This window comes from Penicillium manginii (genome assembly GCF_028828005.1).
Source record: "Penicillium manginii strain IBT 31320 chromosome Unknown utg000004l:1.0-7231830.0:1.0-7236170.0, whole genome shotgun sequence".
Classification (NCBI taxonomy): domain Eukaryota; kingdom Fungi; phylum Ascomycota; class Eurotiomycetes; order Eurotiales; family Aspergillaceae; genus Penicillium; species Penicillium manginii.
This window is the reverse complement of record NW_026643105.1, coordinates 294,360-311,044: the sequence shown is the minus strand read 5'-3', so window position 1 is coordinate 311,044 and position 16,685 is coordinate 294,360. Positions and strand designations below refer to the sequence as shown.

Genomic DNA, 16,685 nt, shown 5'->3' with positions numbered 1-16,685 from the left:
AAACGAGGTGTCATCTCTATATCCGCAATTTCCGACAGTGCCCCCAGAAGCATCGCTCTGCGCCCGTCGCGCCCGTCGCGCACGCCCCAGGCTCAATTGCCTGCAACCCCACTCACTCGCCTTCGAATACCCTCCACCGCTGCCCAGCATCCTTTCGATCTACAATGAGCTCTCCAGGAATGACTCGCAAGCGACCTGCCCCAGGGACTGCCCCTGCGGCGCATCCGCAGATGGGTGGCGCCGTCCCGAACTACGCCAATCCGGGCTCTCAGCTCTCTAACGACCAGTTCTTGCAATGGGGCCAAAATCCTGCCTCGAATGCGATCAATACAGCCGCTTTAAATGAGGCGGCCTCGACCTATAACCAGCAAGTATACCAAGCGAACCAAGACATCTCCGCCGCCGCCTCGAATCAGCTCGCTCGCCGTCAGCAGACAAGCCAGCAGTTGGTTAGTCGAAACCGCGGATATGAACAAGCGCCGACGGTATACCCCGATCACAACGCGACGGTCGGCCCACCAGGCGAATCAGGCGCCTGGGGAGAATCATTGGAGGAGCTTTATCAACGTGCCCAGGTCGCGAAGAGAGAGTCACAGGCCAAGAGGAAACAGATTCCACCATTTGTGCAGAAGCTCAGCAGGTATGTGAAGGACTTTTCCCCCACAGATGAAAAAGAGAAATATAAAACTAACACAAAACTTATAGCTTTCTGGACGAGTCAAAGAATACCGAGTTAATTCGATGGTCCGATGATGGAAACTCTTTTATTGTACTGGACGAAGACGAGTTCGCGAGAACCTTGATCCCGGAGCTCTTTAAGCATAACAATTACGCATCGTTCGTTCGACAGCTCAACATGTACGGTTTTCACAAGAAAGTGGGTTTGTCGGACAACTCGATGCGAGCGAGCGAGCGGAAAAACAAGAGTCCAAGCGAATACGCCAATCCTTACTTCAAACGTGGCCACCCAGATCTACTCTGGCTGATCTCTAAACCGAAAAATGCACCTGGCCATGCGAGCAAACCAAGCAAAGGTGGCGCACGTGTGAAGACAGAGGATGCTGAGGAGAACGATATGGATGATTTCGCCGAAGAAGCAGGATCTATATCTCGCGACGAACGTGGGCGGCCCAACCAGCTGTCCCTCCGCACGGACAGTTCTATGCCCCAGGACCAATTGGCTGGAGTGTACCGAGAGCTGCAAGCGATTCGTCAACAGCAATCAATAATATCGGGCACTATCAGTCGGCTTCGGAAGGAGCACGAACAGCTGTACTCTCAAGCGGCCAATTTCCAAGAGCAACATACTCGCCACGAAAACTCTATTAACGCCATCCTCACATTCCTCGCCACAGTCTATAATCGCAGTTTGCAAGGAGGGGATGGAACACAAAACATTGCCAACTCATTTGCTGGTGCTATCTCCGGAGACCAAGGGAATATTGTTGATGTGGATGACTTCTCCTTCAATCCTTTGGCCTCCATGGCCAGCCCGACCGGCCAACGGGCAATGAAAAAGCAGCCTCTACTTCTCAAAGCTCCTCCTACGACAGATGATCAAAACCGGGCGACTACACTCTCACCTGCAGCTGTTGGTCAATATGAAACCCGGTCCCGGGGCCATGCTCGCCAACCTAGTGCTACCCACCATGGCCACGTGGAAGAAGTTCTCGACAATAGCCCGCGGCAAGACAGGTCTAGCATCCCTTCGCAGAACCAAGGAGATGACAATGATACCCAACGGGATATCATGTCCGTGATTCAGAACTCCAACGCGCGAAATGGGATTCCTACAAACTTCTCCGAGTTCCCCAATGTTCTATCCTCTCTCGAAACATCAGGCGGCAACATCCCCCTTACGCAGAACCAGCGTGAAGATATGTTACGTTTGATGGGCAATGAGATTAACACTGCGAACCCGGCTGGATCCAACACACACAATGCTCTCACCGACCCGAACCCGCCTCCAATGCCGCCAAACTACTCTGGCCGCCTCGCCAGTACTCGGCAAGAGATCGACAACCTAGTCAAGATGCAGGCAGAGCAAGACCGTTCTGTCCAAAACCTCACCAACCTGCTCCAGCCATTAAGTCCCAATGGCGCCATCCCTGGTCTAAGCGAGGGGGATGGCAGTGTCCCGCCTCCACCGCTTGATCTCGATCAAATATTCAACAATGACTATTTCACCGACATTGGCGACGGTGATAACGAAATCAAGAGTCTCAATCTGGGAGACAGCGGAGCACATGAATCGGGAATGGGCGCAAACACACACGATCATCTGAGCAATGTCCAGCCCGATGATGGTGATACCAATGATCTATTTGATTTCGATCATCTTCCCGGTGAGGGCGATCTGTTCGATGGAAGTCACCAGGGGCAGTCAGGCTACAACTATGGCTTTGACGGTAGTCATGAGTATGGTGATACTGGGGCCGACCACAAATTGGACACGGGTCGTGTTATTGAACAGTTGACAGACAGTGAAGCTACAAGTCCTGCGGCGGCGGATGAACAGGCAGGCGACGCTGTGAATGATGGAGGCAGTGCCAAACGACGCAGGAGGGCATAGTTGGCCGGGAGACATGAACAGAAACAGGGACAAAGACAGAGATAGAGACAGGACAGTCTTATCATTGCAGGAAGGAAGAAAAGCGAGTCAGGAGATATATCCCCGGCGAATCACGGCGTTTATTCTGTTTATCGGCGGATGTACTTGCTTTGGGCGCACCAGGTTGGATTTATAACAACCGACCATGATCCAATCTCTGACGAAATGAATCCACATTGGGCGATTTGCCCATGATCACGACTGATTCTCGATCTCATACTTGAAGTTCAAATTGTATTAGTAAATGTCCACCTAGTAGTGCCCCCTCGGAAAACGGCACCTGGTAATATCGATCTTCAAGTTATCTACTAGTATGGCTTCAACCATGAAGTTCCAAGGTTGTGTAGTCCCTACTATATGACATTCTATAGCCAATGCATACCTACCTAGGTAGTACTAGATAGCTAGCTAGGTACCTAGATATCTGGAGTGTACTCCGTACTAACCATACATTCTGACAGCCAAGACTTCATGCCCCGCCCCCAAACCACAAGGCGGCTTTTGCTCAGCCTCCGCACACTTGTCCACTCCACTCCTGAACCCTGAAACCCTGAACCTGCAGGCCTCGTGTTTGCGGATATTCCGGAATACAGAGTACGGGGTACGAGGGTATATCATTGGAAATTTCCCCATTTTCGGGATTTCTTGAGAACATCCAGATCGACCATGTCGTCGGCTACTACTCCGAATGACAATTCAGGGGGAACACCAGCATCAGCGAGCCCGAACCCCCCGGCGCACAAGCCAACAGATGATTGTAAGCGGGAAAATATAGCATAACATAGCGATATGCCATGCTACCATGTGCTACATCATGTGCTATCAAACTGTATTTGATGTGTCACTTATCCGTGCATAGGGCTGATATCTGAACTCTAGATAACATCGCAATACTCGCGCCACTGGCCCGCTCTCTGCATCGGTCATTGTTTACAGCGTCAGAGCCTTTGTCCAAGATCCAGACTGAGCTTGCCGTGCTGATTGTGGGCCTTGATACCGTCGAGACAGTTTCACTCGTCTCTGGTTCCAGCGATGTTGACACTTCTATTGAAAAAGAACTAAAGGGCTGCGACGAGGTCCTCTTCGCGTTGCGAAGATTCCACCGTCAGCATCACGCCATCTGGCCACCACAGGCTGGCCCGGAATTGACGAATGATGCTCTTAAGGAACTGGTAGAGATACAGGAGAGACTTGAAGTGTATTCAAAGGCTCTTAATACGCATAATGTCAATATTATCAGGTGAGTTGTTGTCCACAAAAAAAGAAGATCAAGGTCGGAGAAGGAGAAAAAAAAACTAACATCTCATTCTAGATCATCCCAAGAACACGTAGAGAGAACAATGAAAGCCTTCATCGAAGAAGTCCGCAGCGGCAAGCGCGAGCAATCCGTCATCTCCACCAAAGCCCTCTCCGCCGACGAAAAAGAAGGCTGGAAACAACTCCGCAAAGAGCTACAAGATGCGGGTATCAATTCCGAGTGTTTCACGCAGAACTTCGACATGATCTACGCCGCGCTGAAGGAATTCGATGTCGGTGGAAATCTTCCTCAACTCGAGGATATCCCGCCTGATACGATTCGCTCTTCCCAGGATGGGTTGTTGTCTTACGGCCATGTCCGTGATTTGGCTACCAATATGGCGTCTGCGTGGATGAATCAGATCTCGGGTTTTACTTATACGTCTCCGCGGTGGAATTCTATCAGCAAGCAGTCTCGTCAGGCTCTCTCTGGATTAAAAGTGCAGCCTACTCACGTCAGTCATATGGTTTCCAAGGCGATGGGAAATCGCGTTGATTTGGTTTCATGTGCGGAAGACGGGGACTTGACGTCTGTTTTGAATCTGTTGAAGAGAGGGGCGAGTATCAATACGACAGCGGAGGGGGGCGAGACTGCCTTGTCACAGGCTGCTGCAAATGGTCATAAGGAAATTGTTCTCCTGCTCTTTGCCAAGGGTGCTGATCTGGATCTTGTAAACCAGCAGGGTGAAACTGCATTCATACAGGCAGCGAAGAATGGTCATCAAGAAATTGTCCAGATTCTGCTCAGTCATGCAGAATCCGTGGCTAATGGTCGATTTGGTACGGATGCACTCAAGAAGGCAGCCGAGAATGGCCATGCGGAGATTGTTCGCATGTTACTTGAGCGAGGGGTAGATGCTGATGTTCTTGATTCCGACGACCAATCTGACAATACCCCTTTGTCTAGGGCTGCTAGTAATGGTCATGAGGCGGTGGTTATAATGTTGCTGAACCATGGTGTACGGATTAATATAGCCAATTATTGGGGCGAGACGGCGCTATATCATGCCGTTGCTTTTGGAGATAGGAGGGTCATCCATCATCTGCTCAAGTTTGAAGTTGATATTGACCCTAGGGCTGAACATCGAGCTCGGGAAAATGGCAGGCTTTTTGGTTGGCTGAAGGCGGAGCAGGAGGCGAGAGAGAAAGGATTGATTGGGAACACCAGTCCCACGTCTCCCAAGTCCCCTCCTCGGCGAGGTCATGATCGTATGAAATCGGAGGCTGGTCGACTATGGGACTCAGCCTGGGGACGACCTCCTGGAGGATGGTCAGGGCGTGCGCGTGTGAGTGCAAGCGATACTGTGAGTGAGAGTGCGAAAGCGAGTGAGCAGACTTCAAACTGATGAGGACGACTCTCTACGGCGCTCCATACTACGGCAATTGACTTGGTGTTTCTATTAATGTTTCCTGTCCAGATTTGGGCACAGACTATCGTATGGTGTAAATAGATTGAGAATATGATAGTCAGGTCAGGAAGTACTGTCGAAGAGGATTTTTCTTCTTATGTACTCGAGTTCTCTTTAATGATCCAAAATACCTAGGTATCTCCTTAATCTTCTTGGATATTAGTAGCAAAGAGAACCTAAGCACCCTAGGACGGTCTAAACATGTAGTAGATAAGATGGCATTTACATCTGTCATTATATTGATTGAGGCACCTACATGCCCAGGGCCAACCTTGGAATAGACCAGAAGAACATGGTGTCACTAATTCTACTTCTCCTTCAGTCTACTTCTTCTCACGATCCCATTCCAGCTCCCCAGCACGTTCCTTCTTTCGTTCTCTTTCCCGATCCCGCTGGAACCCTCGCTTCCGTCCGCCACTCGTCAGATCCTTCTCTTTCTCCCGGGGATCAATGACCATCAGTGAGTCGATATCACCAGGGTTCTCTTTCTTCCATTTCAGGTCCTTGCCCAGGGTATCCTTATTGAAGCGTAATTCGTGGCTCAACCATCCCCCGTCCTCTTTGTCTGCATCATCATCCGCCTCTTCGGGATCATCCCAGGACTGACAGGATTGGCAATTTGCGATGAAATGTAAATCACAAAGTTGAGCCTCCTCCTCCTCCTCCTCCTCATCATCATCTTGGTTCCGGGCGTTCCTTGACTCCTTCACATCCCCGTTGTTATGTGAGGACGTTGAGGATTTGGGCTCGGCGCTTTCCAGCTTCGCCTTGAAGGCATTGAACATCTGTAGCGCATCCCGTTCTGCAGCACTCCTGGGGGCAGAGCCCGATGCTGCCCCATTAGAACCAGGCGGTGGTCGCCTACGACCTCGAATTGCGGTTTCAGGGATCATGGCTTCCAGCGCCGTCTTCTTACGGCCGCTGTCGGCGGGTCCGGTCTCCACATTTCGACGCATAGATGCTTTCAAGGAAGCATATTCGGCATTCATTCGGGAGACCTTGGACTCCTTGACAGGTGGAGAAGGGGAACGAGTAGGCGATTCCGGATCTTGGAGTGGGAGTTGAGTTTCTGGCTCGGGTGTCTTGATGCGTTGTTTACGCGGTGGGGACTGAGATCGTTTCGGGGATGGTGAGCGTGGCCGTTTACGCTGTTTCGTTTGTGTATTTGGTTCCTTCTGGGATTCGCTTATACCGCCCGGGACATCGGAAACGAGCTTTGTGTTGAACTTGGGTTTCGCGGGACGTATGGGCATCTCTTCTTCACCTTCATCTCCGCCAAAGCTGAGCAAGGCCTTTCCTCCTTTGGCTGCCTTCTTCTTTTTCTTGGGCGCGGGCTTGTCTCCCCCTGACGTTGTGGATGTGATTTTCCTATCCTTCAACTTGCCGGCCAGTGGGCCTAATTCCCCAACCTCGCAGGAGGTCACCTTTATCGGATAAATTGGTCGCTCGGTTCCTTCCACGCGGTCACCGTCGGCGATCTTCAGCACGTTGAAAATACTGTCGCCCTCCAATCGTCCAAAAAGTGTGCATTGCCCGTTCATCTCGCGCTCGGTATTACCTAGCGTGATAAAGAATTGACTTCCATATGACCCATCTTCGCTCTTCGCCATACCGACTAGTCCTCGCCGGTTGAAGCGCAGACGACTGTGTATCTCATCTCGCAATACTACCCGCTCGTTGGGGTCGCGAGCTTCAGGGTCATACTCGAACTCGGGGTATTCGTAGATGGAGGTTCCGCCAGATCCAGTGCCCGTAGGGTCACCTCCCTGGATCACGAAGCCGGGCGCGATGCGGTGGAAGATCGTTCCAGCATAGTAGTTGTCTTTACAGTGCTGGAGGAAGTTTTTGGATGTGAGGGGAGCTTGATTCGCGAATAGGGCGATGTGGATGGGTCCGATGGTGGTATTTAGTGTGACGGACGCGGTGGGATTTGGCTCGCTGGCATATTGGGTGGACATGGTGAGAGATATTTGGAGGTTCGTTCAGATTCGGTGGAATACCAGTAACCAGCCAACGGCCCAGAGCCCACGCAGAAATGTTCAATGGCAAGGTAGAATACCTCGTCCGCAGCTTTGGCAAAAAGATGCGCCGATAAAAGCGGACGTCATGGCACGTGACTTTGCACTATGGGTGAAATACTCGCGTACGAGCAATGACAGGGCATTTACAATTGTGTCTTTTGACATTCCGGCCATTTATCAGGGTCCAGATCGACTATGATTTATACAGTAGATACGATACATCTTTTTGTCAAACGTCTATCAGGATATCGGAAGTCATTGCTCCTCAGAGCTGTGTCGCATTTGGCAAGGTTAGATTGGTTGGCGCGTCGGATTTAGTTTGTGTCGCATGGGAAGAGCAGGTGCCGAGATAGTCTGTGACAGAATGGTATCGAGAACAAAAATCGAGGATGCTGCGGTCGTAAAGGTCGTGATGGCGCTATGGAAATTCGGTTCATGTCCAACCGATGGGTGACAGGGTGATATGGCGAGGACGAGCAATTGAAGATCAATACTCCCACCGGCTGTAATGTTAAAACATGAACCAGTAGGAGTAAGCTGAAACGGAACGATCTCGTTCGAGAAGATGGCGCATAAAGGGCGAGGAGATGAGAAAGTGCTGCGCTAATGTAGCATTGTCGAGCCAGCAGCGACGGTTTGACTACTGGCCATTCAGGCGGAAATCCTTCAGTTGTCGCGTAGGGAAAGAAGGTAGGTTCAAAGAAACCAGATGGTGGCGCATAAGGGAAAGATAAGAAGTGGCCGTGTCGACCGAGCAACGACGGAGAACACCTGCGAGAAGGGAGGGTTTCATCAGCAGACGCATAGAGCACCGAGCCTACCGGGGCTCTAGCAATGCAAGATCAAGCTTCCACACCCCCCCTTAGCGATGACCGAAACTGGGACGGATACAGGCAACGGCAGATGTATCAAGGGACCCCGCTCATGCTCTAGCGAGGCTCTTGCATGGAGGCCGAGTTGGAACCGGAGGCGACGTAGGGTCCGTTCAGAGATGTCGTAGCCATCTTGACGCAGGAGCTTCAACATGGCCTTATCGGTCAACCTATCTTGCACGAAGAGGACCTTGATGCGTGCATGAAGGGCTTCATCGGCGGTTGTTGTTCGGCTTCGTTTGCGGATACCCCACTTGCGGAGGCGGGACTGGATTGTTCGCTCCTTGACTTGAATATTATATCGACTCTCAAGGGTGCGGCTAATGGAGTCGCTACTGATACCGTGTTGAAAGAGAGCGATAATCTCGTCCCGGTAGGGCTCGAGATTAATTTGTTGGCGCGGCATGGTTGTGGGAGATGGAGAAGTTGGATCGAGGGAGTGAAGACGGGAAACCCCAGAAAGATGAGGGAAGGCGGTCGGCCAATCTGCGGGATACCACCCGAGGTTATTAGGGTTAGCGTATGGAGGGAGACCTACAGTATACTCCAAGAGTAGTATTATATCACATTCTACCATTACATTCTAGGATTCAAGTTGTTTCTGACAACTTTACTGGTAGTGGTAGGTAGGGTAAATAAATATAGAAGCAATATTATTATCGGTTTACCCGCTAGTCATTACTCGTGCAAATCCAATCAATGGCTAGTCTCAGACCTGGGAGATACCACTCTACAACACAGTACACAGTGATACCCATCACCTTTTCTATCCCCGTTAAATCCCCGTTCAAAACCAAAGCTTTCCAGTTCTTATGCCTTCTTATCGCCAGTCACGGCAGCAGCGCTGCTCATCTCGGGACCACCCTTGCGACGCTTAGCAACGGTGAATCCACCAACCAGGAAGAATAGAGCACCCAGACCCAAGATAACGGCCAAGGTCACCATGGCTCCAATGACACCGGCAACAGGGCGAGAGACACCGCCACTTGAACCGCCGGAGCTGCTGGAGCTGGCGGAGTTTGAGTCGGTGCTGTCGGAGGTGGCGCACTTGCCGTCAGTGTTACCGCAGACATCGCACCACTCGCTGTCAGTGGTGACGGCGATCTTCTCACTCTCGGAGACAAATTTGGACCAGGGGATGACCTTTTGATCGTCACCCAAACCGAACATAGGGTAGATGGTAGGCTCAGATGAGTCGCTGACGGTTCCGTTGTGGAACATGAAACGAACATTGATCTTGTCCGAAGAAGGGATATCGGTACCAGGCTCGTCGGTCAACAGCTCGATGGCGAAAGTCGAGGCATAATCAACCACACCAGTGAAGTTGACGGACGCGGCGGGCATTTGCATGATACCGAACCAGGAGAAGAAAGTGCCGTACGAGCCAAATTGGACGCCCAGCTTGAACTTGCCGCCGCCAGAAACGGTATCATTCAGACTGGAGAGAATCTCGCCAGCGAGAACCTTGCCGTCGATGGCACGGACGCCATCGCTCTCAGAGGAGTTGTAGGCAAGGTTGAACTGCTGGTTGTTGGCCAGAGACTGTAGCTGAATCCACTGGGCATCGGTCACGTTGGGCTTGGTCTCGTTGTGGATGCGGCCAACGTTCAAGTAATCGAAGATGGTGTAGGCGTTCTTGAAGGTCATATCCTTCTCAGCGAAAGCACCCTTAAGGACGGGGGCAAGCGACTCGTAGAATCCCTTGGTGGAGGCCTCCAAGGCGAGATACTCCTTGGAAGTATAGTAGGAGCTGCTGCTAACAGTGGCCCTGGAGCAGCCACTCGAGCCCTGCAGCCAGGTAGAACTCTCACTGTCAGTATTGGTGTCGGTGGTGCCGACAGTAATGATCTGATAACCACCTAGCGGGGCTTCTTGCGTGGTCTGATTGCTCAGGGTGGCAACATTCTTGCTGGTGGGAGGATAGACACCCTGCATGAAGCCGGTGGCCGAGTTCTGCAGGACCGCATCATCTGGCGCGGTGACACTGATCTGCTTAGCCTTGACGGTGGAGTTGCTGATACCATCGATGTGAAAGGTCGAGTCGTCTTCGGCGATGTACCGGCCATTGTAGTATGAACCGGAATTGAAGACCTCACGGTAACCGAGGACGGTCAATGCGGTGTTACCGAAGACCTTGGGGGTACGATCACCATGGCGGGAGTAGATGTATGCACCTATCACGCGCTCAGCAGCCACGAATGGCGCGGAGAGCGAGGCCAACAGCAGGCCGGACTGGAGAGAGGCACGCATTTTAGGGAGGGGATTGACGATGCAGAGAAAAGCTGAGCGGGACAGAGAACAACAGCAGCAGCGCCGGGGGGTCTGGACTGGTTCTTATGAATGTAACGCATTGCTCCATGGTGTTTGGAGGGGTGGTCTCCAGCGGCCGAGCATTGCATGCTGATCCGCGGGGGTGGTTGGATGATTTTTGGACGTCCCGCGGGTGCCAGAAAGTGTATAAGCGGGGCAGCGGAGTCGGCCGAAGCAGTTCAGAAGCTAATCCAGAGGGATGAGAGTGATGAGTGGTGCAAACTCTCCTGGAACCGTACACTTGAAGAGGCTAGAGGCATGAGTCGAGTTAGATTAAGACTAGGATAGAATAAGGCGACGACTAACCTGGCTGGATGTCCGGAGGCTACTGCAGCCAAGGCGAAGTCCTCGGACATACAATTAGCTAATTGAAACCGCGGAAATGCAGGAAAAGCAATAAGCGATAAGAAATGGGGTGGGAGCAAGAGTGGGGAGGTGAAAAGTGGAGAATGGAGAGGATTGATGGAGGAAGACTGGAGAGATGGAGAAAGACCCTAGACCCTTCGGGGTGTTAGACCCTGCCGAGTGGTCCAGGCGGGAACTTCTCTTCATACAGGCAAGTTTAACCTTGATAAACAAGGTAAAAGAGTCTGAGTTCTTTTAAATGCCGGTCTGGCCGGGTCGCCCGCATCGGCATTCCTTTTCTTGGTTTGATAGTACTAATAGTACTTATATCATGGTATATCGAGGTGGTGAGGAAGTATGTGGTTCAAGTAGTATGATGCATTAACTGGTATCCAACTCCAAAGTCCAAAGTAAATGCAAGCCCATTCGATTGTTAGAGAACAAAGACATCTCATGCCAACCCAACACCCTTCTCCCCCATCAATTCACATCCATTCCGAACTACTCCCACCAAACCGCCCGTCTGGACCGTCTCGGATCCGCCCCCGGAGAGCCTCCACTCAATTTCTGCCAATCCTTCTAACCAGCTGATGCGTGTTTGCGCTGGAACTTCGAGTTGCTGTAATTGGTCTGCCAGCGCGGAAAGAATATCTGCCAGCGCCAGGCCCTTATTCGACTTCAATGTGTTGACAGTATTGAGGCATGAGGTCACATCGCTGGTCGTAAGGATAGTGCGCATGATTTCTTGAATATCGGCCGGGTGCGGAGCCGCAATGCAATCGTAAATCGTGGCGTTGGTAATGGTCTCGGGTTCGGGTCGTGGGGCGTTCGGCGCATCGCGCATGGGTAAAGGCATACCTAAATTCAGGTCAGAAAACGTGGTCGGGGCGGGAATGGCCGAGAAAAAAAAAATACTTACTGCTCGCGTGACAAGCCTGGAGGACATTCAGAGCTCGTCGCATATCACCTTTACTGAGAGTGACCAGGCTATCCACTGCATCAGGTTGAATTTGAACCTTCTCTTTCTCAATAACCTGGTCCACCAATACCCGAATGTCTGCCTCTTTTAGTGGGCTGAATCGGAAGCGTGTACAACGTGACAGCAACGCCGGAGAGAGTTTGTGTGTATAGTTGGCGATGATGCAGAATCGCGTGTTCGCGGTGTAGCGTTCCATTATTCGACGGAGTGCCATCTGCGCGGTAGAGGTCATGGCGTCAGCCTCGTCCAGGATGATCAGTTTGAAGCCGGCGAGCTTAGAGCCGGCAGCAGCTTGTGGAGCCATGGAGAAGATCTGTTTGGTGCCTAAAAACATACTCCGTTAGTTTCCTCTGTTTCTTCTCAGCAGCAGAATTGAAATAGTCTCACTAGCAAAGGTCTTGATTTGTTCCCGAACAACGTCAATACCACGGTCGTCACTGGCATTCAGCTCCAGGACCATCTGGCGCATATTTTTTGTGCCATATATCCGTCGTGCAAGTGCCAGGATGGTCGAGGTCTTTCCAGTTCCGGGAGGGCCATATAGAAGGAGATGGGGTAGTCGCTGTAGATTCATTAGTATTGGAGCGGTCACGAATGCTGCTCGGCGGGGAAGAAAATACATGGGCTTCGACAAAGCGATTGATGGTAGCGAGGATATCTTGGTGACCGGAGACATCATCTAGGGAATTGGGACGGTACTTCTCAACCCTATACACGGTGTCAGTATGATTCCTTTGTCCAAATTAGAGCATCAATTTCATACCAAGGGAGATTATCCAGAGCTTCCACAGGAAGGTCTGCCGCTGTACGCTTCTTGCCACTGGCATTGTCAGAACTGAACTGAACCTCCTTTGGAGCATCGACATCCATTTGATCTTCAATGTCGGACATTATGGCGTGTGTAAAGAAAGGGTATCTCGGAGGGGGGTGAAATTAATGAGATCACGAAAAGTCAAGCTTGACGCGTTCCACGCGTAAAGAGTAAAAAGAGCTGAGGGAGAGTCACATGGGGAGGGGATCCACCGGATGACATCTCCCTGCTTCAAACACCTCCGCAACTCCAATTCCAATCTAATTCCCCAGTCTTTCTCCTCCCACAACACCCGCCATGCCAGTATGATTGCAGCAATCCCGTTAAGAACACTGCTTTGAATATATATACTGACTATTTCACAGGCTTATCACTCCATCTTCCTGGAAGACCGGGATGTCCCCGTGATTGGTATGCTGCCCCGCCAACTGTTGCCTTCAATGCGACACATCTCCAATAAACAAGAACTGCCCCAGAATTGACCATTGCGTTTCATTGTATTATAGGAAACTTCCCTATTCTACCCCTCCGCACTCGCACCCGTGGTCCTGCATACACCCTGCCCGCCCTACCCCCTAACACTGCCGATATCGACGTCGCCCCCGACAGCGAATCCTACGACTGTGTTGATGAGATATTGTCCCTCTTCCGCGCTAATGTGCTCTTCCGCAACTTTGAGATCAATGGCCCTGCCGACCGCATGCTCATTTATGGAACTCTGTTTGTCAGCGAGTGCCTCGGGAAAGTCAAGCCGACAATGACTGCCCGTGAAGCTGAGAAGGTAAATAAGCTACCCGTGGCCTTTCGAAATGGCACACAGCATACTCACTTAAACTCACCAGGCTCTCATCAATGCCGCCCTCGACAACTTCGCCATCCCCGGTGATGTCTCCTTCCCTCTGAATCAGGCCTTTGAGCCCCCGCGCGATCGCCAAGATGCGGAGAGCCTCCGACAGTCCGTGTACCCTTCCATACGTTGACCACCTTCCTATCAACTAATTGTGATTTTTTGTGATTTTCTAGATACATTTCGCAGGTGCGACAGGAAATCTCCGTTCGACTACACGCCAGATTATACCCCGGTGGAGAAGGACCCTCCAAGGTACGTGGGAAATGCTCTGTATACACCACGACAGCTTATCACTAACTCCGATACAGTTCTGGCTCAGCTTCACAAAGCGGAAGTTCATGGGAAAGAGCCTGTAAATTCAATAGATGGGGTGTATAGTTTTCATGAAATTCAGCGCATCAATGAACCTTTTTTTCAAACCGCTTCGCCCAACTCTGGCTAGTTTACGACGCTTCATCGGTAGTCGAAGCTATTGTGCCAATACAATTTGCTTGATTTTGATGATTCAGGGCATTGAGTATGCAACTGGATAGGATGCCGAGTACCCCTAGGTAGGTAGTATAGTGTTTGAATCTTTATACTGACAGACTAGCGCTAACCAAGTACTTCCTGGCCCGGGTTGCCTTCAATCTTGTTTCTATACTATACTGTACTATATTATTGTATACCTCGCTCTACATTCATTCAAGCTTGGTGATTCGTTATATTCGTACAAAATTTCATGTTTGTCCAATGGCACTACAGGCATTTATGCAGATAAAGATGCCATTTCAACGTCCTGATCGGTAGTCGGGGTCGGGGCTGATGTCTGCTGCTCCAGCTTTCGCTTCTTCCGGAATGTGCCTGCGGCCTGGACGTTGGCCGTTGTGGGAATCACGCGCACGCCGTGGAAAAGATAGCCCTCGGCGCCACCACGTCCAGTCATGAGAGGGTGTGTTCGGCCTGGGAGTACTTGCCAGGCTCGAACGCGAGATCTGTGAAGTGTCGGTGGGAGAAGAAGGGTGGGATCCAATTCGAACTCTTCGTATAGCGAGGACAGGTCGATGTCGTCGTGCTCCGCGGTCGTTTGGGCTTCTAGGTCCCGTTTCTTATTGATGAATGCCGTTCTCCGTGTTGTGGAATACTTGTCCATCAGAACGACCAGGGACTCGACGGTGGGGGAATAGACGGAAACGGAGGCTGAGCCGGAGAGCAGTGGGACCAAGTTTTTCAATACACTGGCAGGCTCCAACAAGGTAGCGACGACAAGGCCGTCAAACCGTCCCGCGCGGGCCTCTTCCACGACCTTCTTGATTCTCTCCCATCGGTTGCGCTTGAAATGGTACGCGCTGCGCTTGCTGCCCTTCAACGCGGCCAGTTCCGCTGGTGGGATATCCGCCGGTCGGTTAGCTAGGATTGGGTCCACTGCTGGGTCGAGCATCTGGAGCCAGGTGACTGTCTTGAGGTGGGTGTGAAGGGGGTGGTTCTCGTCGGGCGAGTTGATATCATAACCGAAGTACTTCAGTAGGGAGAGGTTTGGTTGTGAGGAGGCATGGACAACGGTGATGGTGTTTCCAGACGCCGACATGGCTTGGGGCCGTTTGCGCTTGGAGGTCGAAGTGGCACCCTGAGCCTCCGCATTGTTGTCTTCCTCGGTGAGATTTTGCTCGTTTGGATCAGTGGTTTCCTCTTCTCCGTCGTTCCCATCCTCTTCCTCGTCGCGCGGATAGAGGATTCCCATGCGCTCGGCCATGGCAGCCACGACAAGCCCACCAGTTTCGTCAACCACATAGTACCGGCCATTGGGCTTGACTGCGGGTAGACTATCCGTTGCCGACTCCTCGTTCTGAGACTCTCCACTATAATGCACATTACCGAAGCAGCCCAAGAGGCCGATGTGTTCGTCCCGCATTTCCATTGTCCTCGTCGCATCTTTCTCGGCCAGCATAAAGTTGGCCAGTGTGCTGACGTCCAATGGTACAACAGTGAATCGCTTGAGGTACTTTTGACGCTTCCGGAGCGTATATTTGGCCAAAGAGAAAGCAGTCTTCTGATCGAGAGCGGTATGCGACTCCAGGATCTTCGCGATAATTTCCTTTCCAGCCCCGCCAGCCTCTTTCTTGAGCTCTTCGATCTCCTGCAGGGTCAGGGTCTGGGTGGAAGCATCGTCGACGATCTGGCGGTTGGTGCGCATGGGGATTCCTGCTGATCCCTCTGGTTGATCCTCCCCTTCGCCGTCTGCCTCGGCCTCTTCGATCAAGGTTTCCGCGTGCAGCTCGGTGGCTGAGACGACCCGCAGTTTATAGCCATCTTTTTCGGCGGTGTCTTGGATTTCAAAGGTGAAGTAGAAGGGTCGTCCGATGATCTGGTTGGCAGGGAAGCTGCCGTATTTCCCCAATTGAACTAGACTGTGCGAGCGATTGCGTTGGTTAGTGGAGGGAACCCTTTTGCGACGGGAAGAAATTCGATATGATGAATGGGACGGGAGACGCACGAGTCTGGGACCAGCTTGACAATGCGAGTCTGGTCGGAGGGCAATTTAATCGCCACAAATTGATTGGGCGGTATGAATGAATGCATGACGACCCAAGCAAGCAAGTTCACGTTTGTCGACTTGGATGCAATATCTACTCAAGAGCAGCCGATAATTGCTGCAAAATATTCCGGGGCTCGGTAGAGACCAAGTACGCAAGGGCCAATCAGAGGGCAAAAATGGTGATGTCGGACTATTATTGGCCCGAGTATTACTGGAGTTTACAGTGATACCATACCATACGCTTGTTCCCTCTGATTAGCCCTGTCACTCCCACGGTATTTCAGTAATACCAATACTCTCTAGAAAGCGGGTGCCTGCCATGATCGTGCCTGCCTAGAGTAGTCACTCCGTAGTAGCCCCGTACTTGCCCCAAGTCCCCAAGTCCAAGTACTTCCACCGCAAGGCGTTTTCTCTTGCAGCCTCCTCTTCGCCTCCTCCCCTTCCCCCCCAATCGTTATGGCCGATCTATAATTTTTGCCCCGTGGCTTTTAACTTCGTGGGGGCTGGCTCCAACGCCCATGACTTGACCTTTTTAATATATACCATTACCAGTACCATTTGCCTACTCCCAGTTCCACACTGGCAGCTCTCCGCCCTCCGCCCTCCGCTCCACAACAGCTCTCGGTATATACAACACCCATATACATACAGTACTACCTCCACATA

At 51.6% G+C, this 16,685-nt stretch overlaps 8 protein-coding genes across 8 annotated transcripts; 3 read left to right on the top strand and 5 right to left on the bottom strand.

The window, feature by feature from the left end:
• Positions 1-164: 164 nt before the first annotated feature.
• N7533_003814 (uncharacterized protein) lies at positions 165-2,572 on the top strand (the record flags this gene model as incomplete). The annotated part of the gene is made up of 2 exons (XM_057100464.1): positions 165-640; positions 706-2,572. 2 exons carry the CDS (start codon positions 165-167, stop codon positions 2,570-2,572), a joined length of 2,343 nt encoding a protein of 780 aa, XP_056960094.1.
• A 705-nt stretch (positions 2,573-3,277) lies between these two features.
• On the top strand, positions 3,278-5,253 carry N7533_003813 (ankyrin repeat domain-containing protein; the record flags this gene model as incomplete). The annotated part of the gene is made up of 3 exons (XM_057100463.1): positions 3,278-3,368; positions 3,548-3,851; positions 3,924-5,253. The coding sequence occupies 3 exons, from the start codon at positions 3,278-3,280 to the stop codon at positions 5,251-5,253; spliced, it is 1,725 nt and encodes a 574-aa protein (XP_056960093.1).
• Positions 5,254-5,639: 386 nt separating this feature from the next.
• On the bottom strand, positions 5,640-7,274 carry cwc27 (putative peptidyl-prolyl cis-trans isomerase; the record flags this gene model as incomplete). The annotated part of the gene is made up of 1 exon (XM_057100462.1): positions 5,640-7,274. The coding sequence occupies one exon, from the start codon at positions 7,272-7,274 to the stop codon at positions 5,640-5,642; it is 1,635 nt and encodes a 544-aa protein (XP_056960092.1).
• Positions 7,275-8,165: 891 nt separating this feature from the next.
• Positions 8,166-8,615, bottom strand: N7533_003811 (Clr5 domain-containing protein; the record flags this gene model as incomplete). Its single annotated transcript, XM_057100461.1, has 1 exon — positions 8,166-8,615. One exon carries the CDS (start codon positions 8,613-8,615, stop codon positions 8,166-8,168), a length of 450 nt encoding a protein of 149 aa, XP_056960091.1.
• A 404-nt stretch (positions 8,616-9,019) lies between these two features.
• N7533_003810 (Histidine phosphatase superfamily clade-2) lies at positions 9,020-10,459 on the bottom strand (the record flags this gene model as incomplete). The annotated part of the gene is made up of 1 exon (XM_057100460.1): positions 9,020-10,459. The coding sequence occupies one exon, from the start codon at positions 10,457-10,459 to the stop codon at positions 9,020-9,022; it is 1,440 nt and encodes a 479-aa protein (XP_056960090.1).
• An 856-nt stretch (positions 10,460-11,315) lies between these two features.
• Positions 11,316-12,734, bottom strand: N7533_003809 (replication factor C subunit 3; the record flags this gene model as incomplete). The annotated part of the gene is made up of 5 exons (XM_057100459.1): positions 11,316-11,722; positions 11,784-12,167; positions 12,231-12,405; positions 12,464-12,551; positions 12,607-12,734. The coding sequence occupies 5 exons, from the start codon at positions 12,732-12,734 to the stop codon at positions 11,316-11,318; spliced, it is 1,182 nt and encodes a 393-aa protein (XP_056960089.1).
• A 217-nt stretch (positions 12,735-12,951) lies between these two features.
• Positions 12,952-13,860, top strand: N7533_003808 (actin-related protein 2/3 complex subunit 3; the record flags this gene model as incomplete). Its single annotated transcript, XM_057100458.1, has 6 exons — positions 12,952-12,957; positions 13,020-13,065; positions 13,161-13,435; positions 13,497-13,609; positions 13,678-13,756; positions 13,813-13,860. The coding sequence occupies 6 exons, from the start codon at positions 12,952-12,954 to the stop codon at positions 13,858-13,860; spliced, it is 567 nt and encodes a 188-aa protein (XP_056960088.1).
• A 392-nt stretch (positions 13,861-14,252) lies between these two features.
• Positions 14,253-16,063, bottom strand: trm6 (tRNA 1-methyladenosine methyltransferase subunit GCD10; the record flags this gene model as incomplete). Its single annotated transcript, XM_057100457.1, has 2 exons — positions 14,253-15,891; positions 15,978-16,063. 2 exons carry the CDS (start codon positions 16,061-16,063, stop codon positions 14,253-14,255), a joined length of 1,725 nt encoding a protein of 574 aa, XP_056960087.1.
• Between the last annotated feature and the right edge of the window lie 622 nt (positions 16,064-16,685).